Source organism: Mandrillus leucophaeus, unplaced genomic scaffold (assembly GCF_000951045.1).
Source record: "Mandrillus leucophaeus isolate KB7577 unplaced genomic scaffold, Mleu.le_1.0 Scaffold1228, whole genome shotgun sequence".
NCBI classification, from domain to species: domain Eukaryota; kingdom Metazoa; phylum Chordata; class Mammalia; order Primates; family Cercopithecidae; genus Mandrillus; species Mandrillus leucophaeus.
In genome coordinates this window covers 823,151-840,589 of record NW_012100632.1, presented here as the reverse complement: position 1 = coordinate 840,589, position 17,439 = coordinate 823,151, and the positions used below count along the sequence as shown (strand labels likewise).

Here is a 17,439-nt window from a genome sequence, read left to right as displayed (position 1 = left end):
AAAAAAAAAAAAAAAAAAAAATACAAAATTTCATGTACAACTTACTAAAAAATATTCCTATGGAAAGAAAGAAAATAAGTGAGAAAGTGGTGGTAGGGTTATACTTGATTGGTCTCTTTTCAACACCTTCTATAATTTCAAAACTAATTTTTTCAGATTTTTTCCAAATTTTTCACCTTTAGGGTTTTCCTACTTTTGTTAGTATTTGAGAAGCAAAACGAAGTGAAAGATGCCTGCTTGTCAATGCAATGAAGATAACTAACTGCCCAGCATGAAGTGCAGACATTTATCAGGACAGAGCCACTTACCTGCACCTCCTGCTGTAGGAGGAGGAAGAGGGGGAGGGGCTGCCTGGCACAGGGAGGTGCTTTTGAAAGGCTGCAGCAGCTTCTCTAGGGCCTGCGCACTGTCTTCAGGCAGCACCTTCGTCTTGGGGCTGCCAAAGAGGTCCCTGATGTCCTTTCTTTGTCTGGATTCTTGGAGGAAACTCTCAAAAGATTTGTCTTTGAGTCTGAGAGAGGAAAAAAGTGAGATTCTTTTCTTCGGAGGCTTAGAAGCATCTGGGAAGGTCTCTTGCAAACTCACTTTCTCAAGGAGTGTGGGGACATCTTCAATCTTGCTACAGGGTGGGGACCTAAGTGCAGGAAAGATCTTGGATGGCCGATTGGGCAAACTATGGGTGCGGAGGACAGGGTCAGGAGGGCTAAAGGCTGAGGGCCGGTTTCTCCCAGGGGAATGCTGGTCCCTGTCTTTATTGGAATTGGTTTTCCGAAGGCTGGATGAGCGAGTGCAGGCCTGTGTGGGTAAAGTTTTGGATTCTTGCTTGGCCCAAGCCTTCTTCCCACCTTCAGAGTTGGAAAGAAGGGGCTCTAGAGACCTTCGGATGGCATTGGCTATGAGCCGCAGTGGGGACTTGGGTGGAGGCACGCTTCGCTCCCCTTGAGCTTGTTCCACGGGGGTCCTCATCTTCTCCTGAGCCCCCCTCTGGGTTGGCAGGGGCTCTCTTGCTGCCCTAGGGAGCAGCAAGGGGCGGACTGGTTTTAGCACACGGCCTCCTCTATCATTCTCAGCACTTTTCTGGGAAAGTCGCTCCCCGGTTTTGAGGTGCACACTCTCAGGGATGGAGTCATTCCAATCCAACAACATGGTCTTCTGCTCCTGAGTGAGGACTAACTTCTTTAGGCCCAACTTCTCCTTTGCCAGCGCTGGTCCTCCCTCTTCTTCCTTCCCAGCTCCAGTACGCCCTTTTTCCCAGTCTTCTCCAGCCAAGGGAGATAGCTCTTGACCTGGCCAGTTCCTGTCCTTCCCCCAGATGGGGTGTGGGTCTCTGTGGTTGCTTCCAATGTCCCCAAGAGGTGCCTCTGCTGGCTGGCACTCATCAGAAGTCATCTCTGCAGGGCCTGAGAGGCCATCTTCACCAGGGCTTACCAGGCAGTACTCTGCCCACTCTGGCTTTGGGTGATGAGGCAGATACAGTGGAATTTCCCTGGGTGCTCCTTGGGCTATGGCTCGCCTTTGAAAGGTTGGGGTGGGAGGACTTGCATGGCCTCTCAAGACCTGTGAGAGGGACTCAGAAGCTGTCATCTAGATGGGATGGGCAAAAATAGCAGTTATTTTAAAAATTTCACCATTTATTTATATGATTAAAGCAAATCTCAATCTACAACCCCCTCCCCTTTTTTCTGACCATCTCAGATGCCCAAATTCAAAAATTATTTTGCCTAAGATGATTTCAAAGGGATACTCTTTGTTCTAAGTAGCTGCCTTGGGTCCTACCAGGATCTGCCCAGAACCCCCAAATCAGCATTGATGAAAGGCTTTTCTGAATCACAGATTACCTGGGTTGAAAGCCAGGGGGAAGGCAAAGGCAGAACCCTGCTGTTGTAAGCTCCTGTGCCCATGAGGGTAGGGCTGGCTGGGCCTCTGTGGGTGCTCAGTCATTGTCTATACTAAAGGGCATGATCTGCCCATAGGTATGTTCCTCTAACAACCAAGAAACCAAGGCTTCTTCTTTGGAGGCCATTAAAGTAAGAAGCGACAGTCACCCTCTGGGCTGAAGCTGTGGTAGCACAAGAATGGCCCTTAAGACCTTCCAATGACCCTTTTTAACCTCCCACCTTGCACCATCGAGAAAGTAGCTATTTCTAGCACGCAGGAACTTGGCCCTTGGCAAAGAGGGAACATGAGTGGACTCTAGGGGTGGCTGTGTCCTCTCAAGAGCTCTGGTGCCTGAAGGGCAGGTAATAGCACAGGGGTTTCACCAGAGCACCCATCTTTTCTGTCTTGTGCACTCTACTTTCCAGAGTCTAGAACAGGCCTGGCAGGTAACAGAGGCTTGATAAATACATACAGAAGGAAAGAGTCCAGCCTGCATATCAATGATAATATTTTATATTCAAGGAAGATGTTGCTTCCAAGGTTCTTGGATGCTACCAAAGGAACCCTCACTTCCGTGCCTTCCATCCTACAGCTGCAAATTCCTCAATGCCCTTTGCAAGTTCTCAAGGGAAAGGTGTCCTAGCAGCTCTGTATCTCATGGAGACCTGGCATGGAGTCTAAGCCCTGTAAAGTTTGCTGAGGGAATGACTGTGTCCTCAGGGATGGCTGTGAAGGAGCAGCAGGAGATTTTGTGAAAGGTATACATGAAGGTGGCTGGGGTAGAACCTTGAGAGAGTATCTTCTGGCCCTGGCTTTGCACTTAGGTTGACCTACGAGCACATGGAATCCAGAGATAAGTGTGGAAGGTGGGAAGAGTACAGGTAGCTCAGCTTCCTGACACCTGGGCAGGACCCTCAAGGACACTCACCTGAGGTGGGGAAGAACCATCTGGAGCATGCTCAGAAACACTGGCTGAAGAAGAAGATGGTGGGGAAGATGAACGAGAAGACAATGAAGGAAGAGGAAGAGAAGGAGAAGGGTCCTTTGGAGGTGACATAGTTCTTTTGTTCACTGGCGTCAAACCTACCAAGGAAAGAACACACTCTTCATTACAAAGGTGTTATTATTTTATCAAGAAAAGAGGAGGCTTTAAGTGAAGCTCCAATTCTATAAACCATCAGAAAGAAGAAGATGTCAGAGCCTGACTCAGAGGTTCCTGGTGCCCGAGGTGTGGGACTCAGAGGAATGGGTATAGCAGTATCAGGGTCCCGTGGGGCAAAGGAAGTCCCAGGGTGAGAAGTCTAAGAACCATTATGTTTCAGACTCATGCGAGGATGCTCTTGAGAGATGCATCAGGGCATTTCCAGAACATTTCTTAGAAATGTACATCTGCCTCCAAAGAGCATCCTAAACCCATTGTGGTTGGGAGCTGGGCTGTGTTAAATCACTCAGTCAATAAACCACCTGAGCTTTCTTCCCACAAGATGCTGGACCCTTAGCCATGGGCCCAGAAAGGTTAGACATCCACGACAAATGAGATGGGCTCTTTCTTCTCACATGTGTGCCAAGAGGCTCTCAGACAGGAGGAGTCATTTGAGATTTTAAGAGAATACAAGAGAGGGAGGTTACAGTGAGTATCAAATCATTTGAAGGATATGGAGTGGGCCCATGCCAAGCTCCTGTTGGTCAGGGAACAAACAGGATACAGTGTGGCTACTCAGAGATGGAGGTGAAAGGAGTGGGGCAGGGCCCTGAGGACAGGCCTGGTTCTGTGCTGTGGGGGGCTGAGATCATCTAGTCTGCTGACAGTCGTAGCCTACTGCAAGATCAACCAAGCTCACATATGTGTACTCTCTTCCTCTCCCCCTCCCCTCCTTCTTACTCTCTTCCCTTGCTTCCCTCAAGCATGGTAACCTTAAATCTAAAATCTCAAACATTTTGTCTCCATATTGGGTCATTTGAGATCACTTGCTCAAACTGATTCAGTAAAATGCCATGTACCCTCTCAGATCTGCCCTCTCAGTACCTACCCTCAGCCCAACCAGCTCTCCCATGAACTGTGGTGGCATATAGGGATGTCCCTCAGAAACTTCCCAGGACCGCCACATGGAACGAGTCCGCTCTCTTGTCCATCTCCCTGCTTCTGGCCGCTCAGCTGACTCATTCAGATTTTCCTCCAGGGTGTCTAGCCTTCAGATTTTCACCCGCTTCTTAGTGCAACACAATCCCCTGGTCTCAGTTTCCCCAAAGCTCCGAGGGATAAGCTCCTCCTCAGGGACCCACGCAGGCCAAGTCTCATCCCAAGGAGAGTTCCACTGAGTCCCCTCCACCCCTGGGGCCCCACACTGTTCTCGATATTCTCCCCTGCTTTCCCCCGTACATCAATGCGAACATGTGTGACTGCACATCCCAGGCGTGGGCTCTGAACAGATGGCACCACATGCACACGGTCAGCAAGCTCCCAGAGGGAGGTCTCGCAGAAAACTTTGGAGGGAAAAGGTAATTCTGGAAACAGATCTGATCTGAGGGTGGCAGGAAGGAGCTGCCAGGGAGGCGGCTGGCCTGCCTCCCGCTACTGCACCCCCATCGCAGCCCACGATTAGAAGGTTCAAGCCTAAAAAGGCAAAAGTTGTGAGTCAGTCCTTGCCTTGCTTCCCGTCCTTGTCCTCAGCTTGCCAAATTCCTGCCAAATTCCTTCCTTCCTTCCTCCTTGCACCCTCATTCTCCCTCTCTGCCATCTTCTGAATCAAACTCCTTCACTTGCCTCAATTCCTCTCAGCTCAACAGACTGCCTTTTTGTTCCCCTGAGGATCCCTCAGGGACTTCCTGACAGGAAGCCAGGGCCACCTCAGGAACCAAGCCTGACAGAAACGCCTCAGGGCTCACGAGGTCATGACCCAGAAGCTGCTCCCTTCTTCTCCTTTCTCTAATCCCCACTCCCACCGCTGCTAGGGGGTCTCCTTCTCTCCACACGCGGTCCTCATGCACTGCCTTCAAGATGGAACTCCAGCAAGGCTTGAGGAGATGAGGGAATCAAAGCCCCAGCTCAGGCCGCGCCCCTTGTCCCTGGGCTGCCCTTCAAGCCACTGCTTGGGAGGTGGGCACAGCCTGGGGAGAGAGGTGATGGGAAACCTCCCCTTCCTGATGCCCACTGTGTCTTTGGGTCCTCTCAGAAGATGGTGAAGGGGAGCCTGGAAGTCCACCCCTTCACATGCACACCAGCTGCCCGGCTCTGAGCAAGTTACTTAATCCCTCAGTCTCCTCATCCAAAAAATGGGCTGTCTGGTGCAGTTTCATGGAGTGGTTGAGCAGATAACATGGGCTAAAAAGAGATGCCCAGTTGGCCGGGTGTGTTGCCTCACACCTGTAATCACAGCACATTTGGAGGCTGAGGTGGGTGGATCACTTAGCTCAGGAGTTCAAGACTAGTCCGGCCAACATGGCGAAACCCTGTCTTTACCAAAAATACAAAAATTAGCCAGGCATGGTGGTGTGCGCCTGTGGTCCCAGCTACTGGAGAAGCTGAGGTGGGAGGATCACTCGAACCTGGGGGATGGAGATTGCAGCGAACCGAGATCACGCCACTGCACTCGTCTGGGTGACAGAGTGAGACCTCATCTCAAAAAAAAAATAAAAATAAAAATAAAAATAAAAATAAAAAGGTGCCCAGTGGCGCAGGACACAAAGTAAAAGCTAGTTGTTGGCAAAATATGAACTCCATTAGTTTTCCACCCTCTCACACACTTAAGCCGCATCCAGGTGAAGACATTTGCTGAAGCACATTGCTGAAGCTCTGGCCCATTCCAGAGGGGGCTGCACACTCTATACAGCCACGATTTCTCCAACTTTTGGGCCAAGAGCTCCTCATTGGCCAACTCACATCCCCCATTGCTGGCCGTTTCCTTGAAACCTTGGTACGGCCCACCCGGGGCTGCCCTGTCCTCTGCCTGGGTCTCAGTCACACGTGCCCCTGGCACCTTAGGGTTGCTTTGTGTGAAGGATACTGATGCGCGCACCAGGGCCTGAGTTTCAGCATCCAGGCTGCCTCTGGGTCAGGCGCTTGCGCTACCTCCTCTCTGGGCCCTCTAGCAGCAGCAACCTTTCCTGTAGATCCTAGAGGTCATCTGGCAGCATGAGCAGCTGGGGAGGGTGCCCAGGGCAGCCACATAGCCCCTCCAGCCCTCCCACCTGGGGCTTGGGGCCAGAACCAGCTGTGATGGGGCAGTAATGCCTCTGGACAGGAGGGATGGTACCACACATTCTGCTTCCAATGGCAAGGCCAGCCCTGCTCCCTGGGATTTTCTTTTAGGCAAAATAAAGACAAAAAAAAGATGGCTGTCGTGGCTTTCGGCTCTCGGGATTTTTGTGAGACTGGGACTTCAGGGTGCAGCTTCCTAGAACTTGGAGGTTTGGCAAGGTTCAAATCCCTCTCGAAGTCTTGGAGCGCCCTCTAGGGGCGGTAGCCTGAGCAGGTCTGAATCCATGTGCTCCCTTTGTGCTCAGTTCAGCTCGCTTGCTCCTTGGTGCCTTACTTCATTCATTGATTCAGCAAACAAGGATTGGGTTCCTCCTCTGGGTCAGACCGTGGTAAACACTAGGCTGATTGAAATGATCAAAACTCAAGCCCTACCCTCAAAGCAGCTTTCGTATACTCTTGAGAAACACTGTACAATACTCTTTGATAACTAAAGGCTGAGTTTCCCAGGCCCATTCCAGACATCATGGGGCTATTCAGCAGTCCTCTTGTTCCTGCACCTCCCCCAGCGACCCAGCCCTACTGGGAGGGTCTACCACCAGCCTCCCTGCTCTCACTCCAGGCTGAGAGCTTCCTGAGGACGGACTGAGTCCCCACACTGGCGGCACACAGTAGAGTGGGCTGGAAGCCTTGGGATGGACCCTGCACCCATGCATCCGGGGCCCGGGCAGCAGGCTTCCAGGGACTTGGGGAGGGCCAGAGCAGGGCAGTAAAGGCGATGACCCATGTGTGACAACGCTAGCTCCTCCACCCTCTGCTGTCACCGCTGGGGGCTGTCAGAGGATTCAGGAGTCACTCTAGGCTGTCCCCAGATGAAGTGGCCTGCCCAAGAGTGCAGCCCTGGGTCCTGCTTCTGAGGTGCCCCTGTCCCAGCCTGACCCGGTGCGAGGGTGGTGGGTCTGTGGATGGCGGGGGAATGACTCACTGGCTGGGAGCCTTGACTCAGAAGGAAGGAAGACCAGGGCTCAGTTCCAACTGCAACATTTCTTGGTAGAAACCCCTGTCTAAGCCAAGGCCTTTCTGGGTCCTCCTCTCCTAGGGTGAGGCCAGAGAGGGAGTGGGTGTAGGGGGAGGTGGAAGGCAGCGATGAGCCTGGAACTGGATGAAGAGTCTCTGCCCCTTGCTCCAGGGCCAGGGGAGGGAACTCTGCGCAGTAAGTGCTGCAGCCCCTGGATCCCAGGCCTGCCTAGACGCTGTGAGTCTGTGTGTGGTCACTGCACCGCCTGGCAGGGCCTGCTGCCTCAGCACCTGCCACAGCCCTGCTCTTCCCCAGGACACTGGGACCAAGTCTGACTCTGAAAAAGGAGCAGGGGTGTGTGTGTGTGTGTGTGTGTGTGTGTAGGGGGGTGTGTGTGTGTGTAGGGGTGTGTGTGTGTGTGCATGTGTGTGTGTGTGTGTAGGGATGTGTGTGTGGATGCATGGGTGTCTGTTTGTAGCATCCTGCTTTGCATGAGGTCATTAATCTGATGCCCCAGTCTCACTCCAGTGTACAGAATCAAATCATAGAGTTCCTTCGGTTTACTCGTCTGTATTTCAAAAGCTTAGAGGTAATGATGGCTAAGGCCCTGTCTGGGTGAAACTGTAGAATCCTAAGGCTCCATAATTCCTGAGCCAGGGGTGAAGGGGAATGGGAAGATCTTGAGTCCCTTGGAAAAGGCTCCCTCTAGTCAGCAGTGGAAATAAAGTCAACCTGATATTTTATTTCTTGCCTCTGACAACTAGGAGGCCGCGCCAGAGAGATACCATGTAAGGAATGAGAACAGCTGCCCCTGAGAATTAACCAGAGATCTTCTGCCCAGTCCCAGCCTCCCACTCCCAGAGAGCTAGTGACTCACTCCACCGGAATTCTCTCCTCCAGTTCTGGTATTTGCTTGGGGTTGGAGACTGGAAGCTATTGGCCCGTTGCAGAGCTGCTGTGGAAAAAGAAAGGGACAGGGAAGATGGGGTGGGAGGAAGAGTCCATTTAATGTGTACAGTAAGTAGGAATTTATCTCCTATAGCTCATTTACCACAAGTTAATAGACTAATGATTATAATAGATTGAACCCTCTCCTTCCCTCACACCATACTCCTGTCCCCACAACATACACTACCAAACTTTTCATTTGTTCACGCATCGAATATTTTTGTGTGTTTTTTTTTTTTGTCACCCAGGCTGGAGTGCAGTGGTGGGGTCATGGCTCACTGCAGCCTCCACCTCTTGGGCTCAGTGATCCTCCCACCTCAGCCTCCTGAGTAGCTGGGACTATAGGCACGCACCACCACATGCAGATAATTTTTTAATTTTAATTTTTTATTTTTTATAGAGATAGGGTCCCACTGTGTTGCCCAGGTTGGTCTCAAACTCCTGGGCTCAAGTGATCCCCCCACCTCGGCCCCCAAAGTGCTGGGGTTACAGGCATGAGCCACCACACCTGGCATCAAATATTTATTGAGACCCTGCTATGGGACAGGTACCACCCTCAGAGAATGCCTCAAATTGTGAACTATCATTACTAAGATCATCAGTAAGCATCCATATGCATATATGCATATGTGTTGATATATTTATACATGCATGTGTATATACATACATGCACATATTCATTCATGTCAGAACAGTTATTTAAAGCTGAGGTCATCATGGAACATCAATGTTCCATATATGTAATACATTAAAAAGTGGAGCTGCTCTAACCGAAGCCAGGAAGCTGCAGGAAGTTCTATTCTCTGCCTCCCCTCTCCCGACAAAGCCCCCCCAAACCCTTTGGAAACTAGGTTTAACTGAGACTGTGGACCATCATTGCTGTGGCCCTCCCTTGGCCTGGTTCCAAGGGAAACATATTTGCGGGACACTGTACTTCCTATGGAAGACCCCTCTGCCAGCTGGGCCTTGAGGATTAGCTGAGCAAAATGAACATCACATGCAGAAGAAAAACAGGTCTTTGTCACTTAGGGTGTGAGAGTGGGCAGTGGGGTCCACATGTTCCATATTCCCACACAAGGCCTGCAGATGCATTCTCAGGCTTCAGGCCTCTGCACCTCCATCACTGCCGGAGAGAAAGGATGGGGATGGTGAACATCTGAATGTGCACACAGGCAGGGCCAGGAAGCATGAACAGAAAGGAAGCCCAAGGGCATGATGTGGGTATGGGAGATGGAGGCAGAGAGGGTCTGAATCCAGGACTCTAAATCCAAGGCCCAGCTGGCCCAGCCCTCTGTCTTTCTTTCTGTCTAGAAACAGTCCTAGATATTCCGCTCCCTGCCAGGTCTCACAGTGGAACTCTTTCTTAGCAGCCAGGCTGTGGAGCATAAGTGTCAACCACCACCTGGGGGTTTTCCTTCCTCAACCCCAGCTCCTTCAACTCCTCTCTCCCCCTTACTCCATTTGTGAAAATGCCCTTTGCAAAAATTACAACTGAGAAAATTATGACAGTGACAGAGATCTGACCTAACCAATCCATCTTGCTTCTAACCTCCACCCTTTGTTCATTCCTGGGCGTAGGCTGAACTAATTTTGGGAGGAACTTAGTTTATAGTCTAGTTTTGAAACAAAGATGATAACAGCACTTTCCCCAAACAAACCCCCTTCCTGCCTGGGGACTAGACTGCCTTTGCAGGACTAACAAATTTGCCACAAGATTAGAAATTGTGGTTTAGGAGTCATGCAGCTGGAGGCTGCAAGATTCTGAATCTTCCCAAATTGCATCCTGGGGCTAACATCACTATTGTAAAGCCTAAGGTCAGTGCTTGGGATATTTTGCAGACCCTGCACTCAGAGGATGAGCTGGTACCACCCAGATTGATAAACTGGCTCATCTGGACTTTTAGCCCCCACTCAGGAACTGACTCAGTGCAAGAAGATAGCTTCCACTCCCTATGAGTTCATCTCTGACCTGACCAATGAGCCCTCCCCATTTTCCAAACCCCTACTCAGCAAATTATCTTTAAAAACCCTGATCCCCAAGTTTTCAGGGAGATTGATTTAAGTAATAATAAAACTCTGGTCTCCTGTACTCTCCAGCTCTGTGTAAATTAAACTCTTTTTCTATTGCAATTCCCCTGTCTTGATAAATCAGCTCAGTCTAGGCAGCAGGCAAGGAGAACCCATTGGGTGGTTACATTTGGAGGCGCTTCATGCCTGCTCTATCTGGCAGGTTCCCAATCCCACAGGCCTACTCTCAAAATCCAGTCGATGGGGTTGAGGAGGAGCCTGTGTGGATGAGCACACAGCTCCCCATGAGGAGATGGATAGCTCACCCTCCCAAGTGCTGGCTGGCTGGGCTTTCCAGGCATAAGGAGCAAGCAGGTCTTAAGCACAGCTACATCCTGCTGGCCAAAGCTGGCCTCTTAATCACTTAATGAAGACATTTCTCAAAAAAAAAAAAAAAAAAAAATGCATAAAGCTCTAATTGCTGCTTCTTAGCTTGTAACTTTGTGGAATGGAACCTATTGGAAATGGCTAAAATTCAAGAGAGATTTTCCGTCACTGGTGTTAATAGAGCACACATGCACACATTTTTACCACAGTGGGAACAATAGGGTGGCTAGTAATGCTGAGCAACATAAAGTGGGCTGATCCCTTCTTCTTAGCTTACATTCTATGTGTGTTTATTTATTTCAAAGGGGCACTTTCAGAGATCTTAGTGCATGACCCACTGTAAAAGGAGTCAGAGGGTATTTTGCCATGTGGTGCTGATGATATCATTTTATTATTACAAACTGATAGGAGTCCTCCATATTCCATTGGACCATCCTGTTATCAAATTATTGCCAGAAAAAAGATGGATAAATACCGATTCCTCTAAGCCAGAATAATTTGGGGCAGGTTGTTCTCCTAAACCTAATTAGTTTATAGCCAAGAGTCCAATGCACTAGATCTATTCATTTAGTTGCTTGGGCGTGGATTTTACAATGAATTCATCTAGGCAGGCCTTCCACAAAGCTGCATTACCAAAATCCCCAAAGTGTAGAACATGGCCCACTGTGTCAAAGCCCCTGGGGATGCTTACACAGAATGTACGTACTTGACCCCACTCCAGACCCACTGAATCTGAATTTCTGATGGTGGGAACCTGGGAATCTGCCTTTTAAACAAGATTGTCAAGAATCACTGACCCCGATGTTTTAGGGGGCTTTCTGCAGCCTCCATGACATAGGGTGTGAGCTGTATTTCAGGCCACCCTCTTGGGCATGCTCTGTGAATTTTGAGGATGTAATAGGTGCCTTCATGTGCCAAGGTAGTCCCAGAAGTCTTTTTAAAAATTGTGGAAAAAATATACGTGATATAAAAATTGTTACTTATACATTTTTAAGTCTAGATTTCAGTGACATTAAGTACACTTGCCCTGCTGTGCAGCCATCACCACCTCACCACCACCCATCTCCAGAACTCTGCTCTCATCCCAAACTGACGTTTGTCCTTTTGTGATTGGCTTACTTCCCTTAGTAGCATGTTTTGAAGGTTCATCTAAGTTGTAGCGCATGTCAGAGTCCCTTCCTTTTAAAGTCTGAATAACATTTTGCTGTATGGATATACTGTGTTTTGTTCATCCATTTGTCTGTTGAACATTTGATTTGCTTTCCCCTTTTGTCTAATGTGAATAATGCTTCTATGAGCATGGCTGGACGAACCTGGAGTCTTTTTTTTTTAAACTCCACACTGCAACCAGGAGTCTTTTCAAAGCAATATCCTGGTCTTGCCTGGCATTCCCTTGGTCTACCTTGGAGGCATTTATCCAGGTGAGAATTGTAGTTAATGAAGCTCCATAAAACCCACACAAGGGGTCAACCCTGCATTATTTGGTAAAGTGATGGGGTTACCATAACCAGCAACACAAAGCACAGCACTTAGAGCTTAACTGTACAATGTGGTTCACCTAGCAATGATCAAACAACAACTGATGAAGACTAACTTGACAAAGAATTGTTTGAGAGTCACACAGTCTACCCACTTATCTACTCTATATTTTATTCTGGAGTTAAACTGGACTGCCAGAAACAAAATGCTTTGATCTCACTACCCAACGCAACCCAACTAGTCTCTCAACCCAACCCCATCCTACTAAGAAAACTGCTATTGCTGGGTCAGGTTTTTCTTTGTTTTTGTTTTTTTGTTTTGTTTTTTTGTTTTTTTTTGGTCATGCCCTCACCTTCCAGCAAGGGATGCTGTAAGAAACAGCCTCAAGAATACTAGGGCTGCATTTTCTGAGGAACTGTTAAGACGTAATCTAACACATTTCTCAATATCATGTATTCAGTACGAGCTGGAAACTGTCAACAGAGTTAAGCATTAGGAGAAGTTGTGCCTGCTCAGAGACCTGCTGCAAACCAATACATGTTTTTCTCATAAACAATGAGAATAATGATGTTCTGTGTTTCCTTTTGAACGCTGGAAGCCAGAAAACTCAGAATCAAACTTATGATTCAACTAGAGCAACTGTCTAGGATTATGGTCTGCCTCTCTGGGGTATATCCTTCCTAAACTGGCTTTGTTAGACCTGATTTTGAGGCTTGATCTTTCACCTTTATAGTTGTACAATTTTGTTTTATGTTTTTCTTATAAGTTGCCTAAAACCCTCTGGCAATTGGAGGGGAAATGGAGGGAAGGGATGAAAGGCAGGCCGACTTCGTATCTGGAAATGGGGAGCTGGAGCCCAGGAGGATGGAAGGGTACACCAAGGCCACGCAGTAACCAGAGGTGGGGCTGGACCCAGCTGGGCACAGGAGAGAACTCGGTTCAGTGCCAGTGCTGAGCCTCTCTGCACAGCCCCACAAATGGTACTTAACAAATGTGTTTGGATGATAATCTGTCCTTTTTTAAAAGTGTCACTTTTTTAAAAATGAGGGTAAATTAAACATTTCTAGAGTAAATTCAACATTTCCAGGATTTTAAATTATCTATATGAGTTCTTTCTGCCCCAGCCCTCGTTTTCCTGGGAACATTTCACGGACCAGGTGGCAATTCTGCTCCTGACCACCAGGTGGCGGTGCAGGACAAGTTGAGCTCCTGCTCTCCCAGGCCAAGGCTGTGGGGCCACTGGGCAGGAAGTTTCTGTCAGGTTAGCCTGTTTCTTCCCAGGCTCGTCCAGAAGTTGCCCATAAATCAGACGATTTGGTCCCAAGTTGTTGACTGAATCAAAACACTCAATTCCAGGTCAACTTTGTATTAAACACAAGCTGGGCTGCTAAAGACAGCTACTTCTAAGTAAGCCAGAGCTTGGGCAGCGGTGGTTGGACGGTGTCACCAGCACGGGCTGAGACTTCGGGAGACCACTCAGCCTGTTTGCTCTCCTGTGAAACAGGCTTTGTACTACTTACCCCACGGGGTCATCCTGGGATGAAATGGGCCACACGTATGGGAAAAGTCCTGGCTTATTACAGGTACGCAGTAAAAGTGCATTCATTATTGTGTAGAAGTTTGGGTGCAACCCACAAGCTCCAAACACCGCTATTGGCCCCGGTGCTGTGCAGGTGGTCCCAGGGAGATGATGCCGTCCAGGGTCGCATGTTGTTCAACAGCAGCCCGGCCCAGCTCCCTTCCCTCAGGGGCTATGGGATGCCAGAGGGGCCCCTAAGGAGGTGCCCACACAGGAGGCAGGAGAGAAATCACTCCAGGCAAAAGGGACCTGGGGGCCCCTGATCCCTGCCGGCCTGTGACCAACCACAGCCGGCCAGGCCCCGTGACATCTTCCCCACTGGGATTCCAAAGCTTCTCATGGAGAGGGAAACCAGGCCTGGGTCCAGTCCTCTCACTGCCACTTGCGTCCCACTCCCCAGAGGTCCTAGTCCCACTGCCTTGGAGCCTAAGGGCGAGGCCTCCTGTCACCTGGTCCTCCATGAGGGAAATTCAGCTGTGGGGGTCTCTGTTCCCTCCCCGCATCCCAGAATCAAGCCCGGTGGGCTCTCTGCTTACCATGCACAGTTTTGGGCTCCTCAGGGCACTGTGGAGAGACCGCCCTGCTCAGGGCCTCCCTCAGGGAGGTGCGTGGTAGACACGGGGATTCTGGCCGCCGGGGTTTCTCTTCACAGGGCTCTGTGTGGGAGGCCTCGCCGCCACCATAGTCAGACTCTGTGTCAGAGCTGGAAGGAGGAAGGAGTGGGTGGGCGAGTCGGGGCCCCGGAACCCACGCCCCAACACACCCACACTGTGTCCTGCCCAGCACTCCTCCAGCGCACTTGGAGGGCCTGGGCTTAGTCCTGGGTGCCCACAGCCCAGCTGCAGACTTTGTTGTGGGTTGAATTGTGTTCCTGAAAACTCATATGCTGAAGTCCTAACCCCAAGTACCTTCAGATGTGACTGCATCTAGAGATAAGGCCTTTAAGGAGGTCCTTAAGGTAAAATGTGGCTATTACGCTGGGCCCTTGTCCCATACACCTGACATCTTTCTAAGAAAAGGAAATGTGGACACACACATGCACAGAAGGAAAGCACTATGCAGACAGGAAAAGACGCCATCTACAGGTTAAAGAGGGAGGCCTGGAACAGATCCTTCCCTCCAATCCTCCAGTAGGAACCAAAGCTGCCCACACCTTGATCTCAGACTTCCAGGCTCCCAATCAGTGAGAAAATACATTTCTGTTGTTTAAGCCGCCCAATCTGTGGTGCTTTGTTATGGCAGTCAGAGCAGAACAATACAGGCTTGGCTCAGAGCAGAAGGGGCCCAGCAATGCATGAGGAGCTGTTTGAATAACGCCTGCTCTGCTCACTTGCACCTGTCCCGGAGCATGACTCCCAAGGTCTGTCTGGTCAGATAAGCTCATAATTAGGGACTTGGTCCCAAAATTTCAGGCATTTAAATACTGCTCTCTTCCCCATGGAATGGATGAGGGAATGGAAAATTCTACCTGGGTGGGGGTGAGGGGTGAGTAGTATTTAACATGGGCCTTTAATAACTGGTAGGAATTCAAGTGGCAAAGAAGTGGAGGCAGGGTGTCCTAGAGAGAGGGGCAGTCCAAGCACAATGTTCCAGGATGGAAAAGTACAAAACGGGTCAAGCAGTGACGTGTTAGTGAAACTCTATATATGCACACACTCTCTGTACATGGAAATCCAGCAGGGTTCCTTCCACAAGGCCACTGCCACTCATCTACCTGTGTCTATGGCAGACCCCTTAGCCATCAGAGTGCGCAAGCCTGGCCGATCATGGTGCCCCAGTCCTGTTCGCCGACTGTTCCCAGAGGGAAGTATGTGATGTGGGAGTAGCAGTTGGGGGCCTGCCTTGAGATCCTGACCTGAGGACATGAATTTATGGATATGGTCTGAGACCCTCAGTAGCCGAGTTCCATGTGTGGAGACAGCCTCTCTGCCAATGGCTGTAAAAGCAGCAGAGAGGCAGGAAGGGAGAGTGGTTATTTGAGACTCTGGCTCCAGCCTTGCCTGAATGAGGACCACCCTTGGACTTCCCAGTCACATGAGCCAATGCGTTTGCCTTTGTTACTGAAGCTAGTTGGAGTTAGGTTTATGCCTGTTATTATGGAAACAGGCCTGCCTACGTTGAGGCTTAGAAGACTCTGAAGGCTGTGTGATCCAGGGCAGGTCATTTCCCTTCTCTGGGGATCAGAATGAATCACCTGTGGGATGCTCAAGCCTATGTTCCCAAGCCCCATTCCAGAGTCTGCATGGTCAAGACTTGAAGAGCCAGTAGTCTACAACTGCAGTCCCTGCTTTCCTCTCATGTTCCCCCCACACCTACCCCTTTACTCCACTGAGGCCACTTTGTCCAAGTTAACAATGAGCCTCCTGTTGGAAAGTCCAAAGGTCATTTCTCTATACAAATCCTACTGGGCTCTCCAGCAGCCTCTGATGCAGAGAACCAAACCCTCCCTCTTGAGACACTTTCTTCTCTTGGCTTCCACCACCCGCCATCTCCTGGTTCCCAGTGGGTTTTGCTAGCTCCTTCTCCACTTGCCTACTGAATGTTCAAATGCCCCAGAGATCTCTTCTGAGCCCAGCTCTTCTTTGTCTATAGGAAGATATTCTTACTCTGGAAGCAACTCATCAGAGCCCTGGGCTTTAATAGCCTCTAAAATCACCATCTCCAGCCGTGCTTCCCAGAACTTCACACTTACATATTCGACCGCTTACCTGACGTCCACACAGACACCGGCATCTCAAACCCCAACATGTCCAAAACAGAACTCTTGCCTTTCTCCACTAACCTGCACCTTCTCTGAAATCTTCCCCACCTCAAGATAACTTTAGAAATGACCATACCAGCCATTTAGTCACTCTAGAAAAATTCTGGGAGTGACCCTGAAATTCTCTTTCCCTCTTATTCAGTCCATTAGCAAATCCATCTCCACTGCTCCCATCCTGACCCCGAGCTGCAGGCTCCCACCTACTCTTCCTGCCTTCATCCTCACACACCCCTGCCTCATCCATTCCCCAAGGCAAGGCCTGCTGACCTGTGAAAACTGTAAATGAGATGTCACTCCTCTACTGAAAACATCCTTGAATTACAGTCAGGCCTTTCATAATGATGTTTTAGTCAGCGACATAACCCATAACGATGGTGGTCCCATAAAATTATAATGGAGCGGAAAAATTCCTATCAACTATTTACGTCGCAGCCCTTGTTAACATTGTAGGGAAAGGTATCACTCACGTGTTTGCGGTGATGCTGGTTAAAAACCTACAGTGCTGCCAGTCAGTTAAGATGTAAGGAATAAAAAAGCTTATAGAATAAGGGTATAAAGAAAGAAAATATTTTTCCAGCTATTCAATGTGTGTGTGTTTTAAGCTGTGTTACTACAATAGAGTTAAAAAGTTTAGAAAGTAACAAAGTTACAGTAAGCCAATTTATTATTGAAGAAAGAAAAATATTTTTCAGATAAATGTAGGGTAGCCTAAGTGCACAGTGTGATAAAGTCTACAGTAGTGTACAGCGATGTCCTAGGCCTTCACACTCACTCACCACTCACCCACTCACTCACCCAGAGCAAGTTCCAGTCCTATGAGCTCCATTTACAGTAAGTGCCCTATACAGGTGAGCCATTTTTAATATTGTATACTGTATTTTTACTGTACCTTTTCTATGTTTATATATGTTTAGATTCACAAATACTTACCATTGTGTTACAGTTGCTGATAGCAGTCAGTACAGTAACACAGTGTACAGGTTTGTAGTCTGGGAGCAATAGGTTATACCGTATAGCCCAGGTGTGGAGTGAGCTCACCCATCTAGGTTTGTATAAATGCCCTCTATGATGGTCACACAATGACAGAATCACCTGATAACACGTTTCTTAGAACATATCTCGGCTAATTAAGTGATGCATGACTGGATACCTGGAACACAATTTAAACTCCTTACCTTGTCTTATAA

General features: G+C 49.1%; 1 protein-coding gene across 1 annotated transcript; it reads right to left on the bottom strand.

Moving 5' to 3' along the window:
• Positions 1-308: 308 nt before the first annotated feature.
• LOC105533149 (MICAL C-terminal-like protein) lies at positions 309-14,176 on the bottom strand (the record flags this gene model as incomplete). The annotated part of the gene is made up of 4 exons (XM_011971500.1): positions 14,028-14,176; positions 7,969-8,043; positions 2,807-2,961; positions 309-1,584 (listed from the first exon to the last, which is right to left on the bottom strand). Coding segments are annotated over exons 3-4 (1,405 nt in total), but the record flags the coding sequence as incomplete, so codon positions are not given.
• Positions 14,177-17,439: the final 3,263 nt, after the last annotated feature.